The following is a 4,656-nucleotide window of genomic DNA, read 5'->3' as shown; positions in this document are numbered from 1 at the left end:
GCTTTGTCTGTCTTGCCTGTTGTGGATTGTATAAGCTTGTTATAACTGTTGCTTGTGTCTAGCCTTATCTGTCGAGTCATCCCCGGATTTAAAAGCTAGAGTTCGTAGGATATACCTTCATGCTCAAAATGGTTTTCGTATATCTATATATATCTCTATATGTAATGTATTTCAACGCGTTGGAGTGGGTTACCAGCATCTCTCGCTGAACAGATATATTTGGCTTTCAGGCACAGAAGAATAAGTCACTGGAGCGCGCTAGAACTTGGAAACATAGAAGTAGATAGCTCCCCTTTCGGCCTGCGTGCCATGCTTATGCATTTACATTATTGAGGATATTAGTTAGTTAGCCTGTGCACCTGAGTTCTCTAGCTCGGGTGTGGCATAGCACCCCGTACTCTCGTATTATGTTTTGGGACTTAATGAGGTTTCACCTTTATTTTATAAGTTTTAAATGCCTTGAAAATCTGGGGTGTTACACCTTGCGGTTTATACATCAAGCTTTCATCCATCTTGACTGTACGGATTATTAGTCATTATAGCATTCCTCTTGATGTACTTCTTTCTTTCCATAGATGCTTGATCTTCAAGATAACTTCATGAATTTTGGGGGCGTGTGGGCTTATTTTGTATACATATCATACGCATACATCTTCTTCTTCGTATTTTTCCCTTTCTTCATATTTGTTAATTTTCTTTTTTATGGTCTATGACACGCCTAGACTTAACAAATAAAATTGGGGATTCTAAAATACAATTTGGCATATCAAAATCTATTACAATATATTCCTAACACATACTCGTGATGGGTGATGTCGCGAGGGCTATTGTAGCCAGTGTTGTGTGTTCTTCTCTTGTGACGTGTGTAGTCACAAAAGCATGTGTGGCCTTGGCATGTGTTGCCGGTTGTGTGTGCCTTGTTCTTTCGCGTTGTACGTGTCGGGTTGCGGTCTATTGAGTGATAATAGATCGTGCCTTGACTCTTTTGTGAGTCGGGTTATGCTTGTGATCTTGGGATGTGTTCCCATGTTACTTGTGAGAGTGTTGAGTCTTGTGTTGACAACTTCTCTCGTTTTTGAACTTATATATATATGTATTCCGTTTCGAAAATGATTTTTGTATATATACCATACCTATGTATGATACTTAACGGTATTGGTGGGTTACCAGCATTATCGCTGACCGGGCGTCATCCCAATGTTTATCTTTGTGTTCTTTCAGGTGATGTCTAGACGAGCGCGATGTCTAGTGGCCGATAGCTTAGTAACTTTATCCTTGTTTTGTGGCCTGTGTGCCAATGTAGTTTTAGACTGATGTCTTTGGGATAGATGTATACACATTGCAGATTTGAACGCCGTAGCGTTTACCGTGGTTGGTAGACGCGGCATAACACCACGTTTGGATTCCTTTTATCCAGTTATCGTTTTATCTTCCGTTGTGCTAGTGTGTCGTTGTATGATCTGCATATGTTAAGGTCTTTTTATATAGGTCATGTTTGGGGGGTGTTACAATAAGGTTGGAACAGGGCATAAGGCAGGCACATCAACTCGTGATGGGTGATGTCACGAGGGCTATTGTAGCCATTGTGGTGAGTTCTTCTCTTGTGACGTGTGTAATCACAAAGGCATGTGTGGCCTTGGCATGTGTTGCCGGTTGTGTAAGTGTTATTCTTTTGCGTTGTACTTGTCGGGTTTTGATCTATTAAGTGATGATAGATCATGCCTTGACTCTTTTGTGAGTTGTGTTGTTCTTGTGGTCTTGGGATGCGTTCCTGTGTTGTTTGTTGAGGGTGTTGAGTCTTATATTGGCTTTGACTCTTGGTTTTACACTTATATATATGTATTCCGTTTCGAAAATGGTTTGACAGCTTTTATCTTACCTATGTATGTTATTTCACATGTATTGGTGGGTTACCAGCATTATTCGCTGACTGGGCATCATCCCATGTTTATTTGTGTTCTTTCAGGTGATGTCTAGACGAGAGCGGAGTGTAGTACCTGATAGTATAGTACCTTTCCTTTGCTTTACGGCCTGTGAGTCGATGTAGTGATAGACTCATGAGGTTTTGGGATAGTTGTGAACCATGCAGACTTTGCCGTAGCGTTTATAATTGTTGGTAAACGTGGCGTGACACCCCATGTTTTGGATTTTCATTTATCCAGTTTCCTTTTATCTTCCGATGTGCTAGTGTTTTGTTGTGATATCTACATGTGTTAAGGCTTTTTATATAGCTTGTTTGGGGGGGGGGGGGGGTGTTATAGTTGGTATTAGAGCCTAGGTTTAAACCTAGGAAGAGTTAAGTCTAGACTTTCTAAGTGGCTAAGTGTGGTTTGAGACCTCTAAGAGACCTTAAGAAGCTAAGTGTTAGGCTTAGGAGTCTAGGTTACGCGGTGAGCTGTGTGCTGCTTTCTGTTCTTTGCTTGTGTGCTATCTTTTGGTAACCTCGTTGTTGTAGCAGAAGTCTGCAATGCCTCCTCGCCAGCGTGCTGCAACGTTTGAAGACGTGAGTGAAGTGGTTAAGAAATCTCGGTTGGCCGAATCTAGTAACTCTTCTGGGGTGATTGAGCGGTGGATCCGGAGTGGCACGTCCGCAATAGTAAGTCCTAGTGCAGCTACCTTGCCGGCATTCCAGGATGTAAGAGGGCATGGGAGGATAGAGGTTCACCATCCGGCGGAAGGGTCACCCCAAGAGAGGATGCGTACCTTAAGTGAAGTTCGAACAAGTGACAGTGATGTAGTAGTTGGAACCTTTCACGTGCAGTCCATCCCTGCAACAGTCTTATTCGATTCAGGAGCGTCTAACTCGTTCGTGTCACCCGGACTCGTGAAGAAGTTGGGCTTATCTGGGGGCACTGGAGTGAAGTTTAACGTGAAGGTAGCATCGGGAGAAGTTGGGACGTGTGACCGTCTCTTCGAGGGCATCAAGATCAACATCAAGGGAGAAGAGTTCCCTAGCGATCTAATCCAGTACGACTTAGATGGGATAGACGTGGTCTTAGGTATGGACTGGTTGGGGCAGTTTAAAGCCCAAATCCTGTGTAAAGATCATAAGGTGGTACTACGAGGACCTAGTGGGAAAAGGGTATCATATCGGGGAAAGATGGAAGAACCCGGGATTAAGCTAGTGTCTATGATGAAGATGAAGAGGTACATGGAGAAAGGCAATGAGTTGTTCTTGTGTTTGGTTGAGAACTTGAAGGCAAAAGGAGAGGCAGCTCTGGCCATACCCGTCGTCCGTGAGTTCCTTGATGTTTTTCCCGAGGAAATACCGGGTATGCCTCCTACGAGAGAAGTGGAATTCTCGGTGGATCTTTTATTGGGCACTGCACCCATTTCTGAAGCCCCATACCGGTTGGCAACGACAGAGATGCAAGAGCTGAAGACCCAATTACAAGAACTTCTAGACAATGGTTAAATCCGGCCAAGTACATCGCCGTGGGGAGCTCCGGTGTTGTTTGTAAAGAAGAAGGACGGTAGTATGAGATTGTGCATCGATTATCGGGATTTGAACCAAGTCACCATCAAGAACAAGTACCCTCTTCCAAGAATCGACGACTTGTTTGATCAACTTCGTGGCGCAGGAGTGTTTTCCAAAGTTGACTTGAGGTCGGGGTATCATCAGATAAAGGTGGCTGACAAGGATATTCCTAAAACCGCATTTCGGACTCGGTACGGTCACTACGAGTTTACGGTTATGCCGTTCGATTTGACTAACGCCCCTGCAGTATTTATGAACCTGATGAATATGGTGTTCCAACCTCACCTCGACGACTTCGTGATCGTATTCATTGATGACACCTTGGTGTATTAAAAGGATAAGGAAGAACATGTTAGACATCTTCGGACGGTACTTCAAATCTTGAGAGAAAAACAGTTGTACGCCAAGTTTTCAAAGTGCGAGTTTTGGAAAGACAGTGTATCGTTTCTGGGTCATGTGATTGATAGTAGAGGCATTTCCGTGGATCCGGACAAGATATGGCAGCGAAGGATTGGACGGTACCTACGTCAGTGACGGAAGTAAGAAGTTTTCTTGGTTTAGCGGGTTATTATAGAAGGTTTGTTTTGGATTTTGCCAAGGTGGCTCAACCGTTGACTAAGTTATTAAGGAAAGAAGTGCCTTTTGTTTGGGACCAAGCTTGTGAGTTAGCACTTCGAGATTTGAAGGAGAGGCTCACGACTGCACCAGTTTTAATATTGCCACCAGGAACGGAAGGGTTTGAGGTATACTGTGATGCGTCCAAGAAGGGACTAGGTTGTGTGTTGATGCAAAACGGGAGAGTGATTGCTTACGCCTCACGCCAGCTTAAAGTTCACGAAGAGAATTACCCTACACACGATTTGGAATTGACCAACGTAGTGTTTGCCTTGAAGATTTGGAGACATTACCTGTATGGGGTGCGTTGCAAGATCTTCACGGATCACAAGAGTCTTAAATATATCTTCACTCCAAAGGATCTCAACATGCGACAAAGAAGGTGGTTGGAACTCATCAAGGACTACGAGTTGGATATTCAGTATCACGAAGGAAAAACTAATGTAGTGGCGGACGCCTTGAGCCGGAAATCGAAGCATACCGCTAATTCCATTTGGGTAGTAGCTGATGAACTTTGCAAAGAGTTCCAACGGATGGAATTGGAAGTGGTTGAACAGGGCGAT

General features: G+C 43.8%; 1 protein-coding gene across 1 annotated transcript; it reads left to right on the top strand.

Moving 5' to 3' along the window:
* The first annotated feature begins 2,467 nt into the window (after positions 1 to 2,467).
* Positions 2,468 to 3,415, top strand: LOC109169437. Its single transcript, XM_019318318.1, has one exon. It carries the CDS (start codon positions 2,468 to 2,470, stop codon positions 3,413 to 3,415), a length of 948 nt encoding a protein of 315 aa, XP_019173863.1.
* Positions 3,416 to 4,656: the final 1,241 nt, after the last annotated feature.

This window comes from Ipomoea nil, unplaced genomic scaffold (assembly GCF_001879475.1).
Source record: "Ipomoea nil cultivar Tokyo-kokei standard unplaced genomic scaffold, Asagao_1.1 scaffold3314, whole genome shotgun sequence".
NCBI classification, from domain to species: Eukaryota; Viridiplantae; Streptophyta; class Magnoliopsida; order Solanales; family Convolvulaceae; genus Ipomoea; species Ipomoea nil.
The sequence above is the reverse complement of the archived record's forward strand: the minus strand, read 5'-3'. Positions and strand labels throughout refer to the sequence as shown.

Bases quoted from the DNA above. Each gene is read 5' to 3' on its own strand.
- LOC109169437 (XM_019318318.1), top strand. From the start codon at position 2,468: ATGCCTCCTCGCCAGCGTGCTGCAACGTTTGAAGACGTGAGTGAAGTG.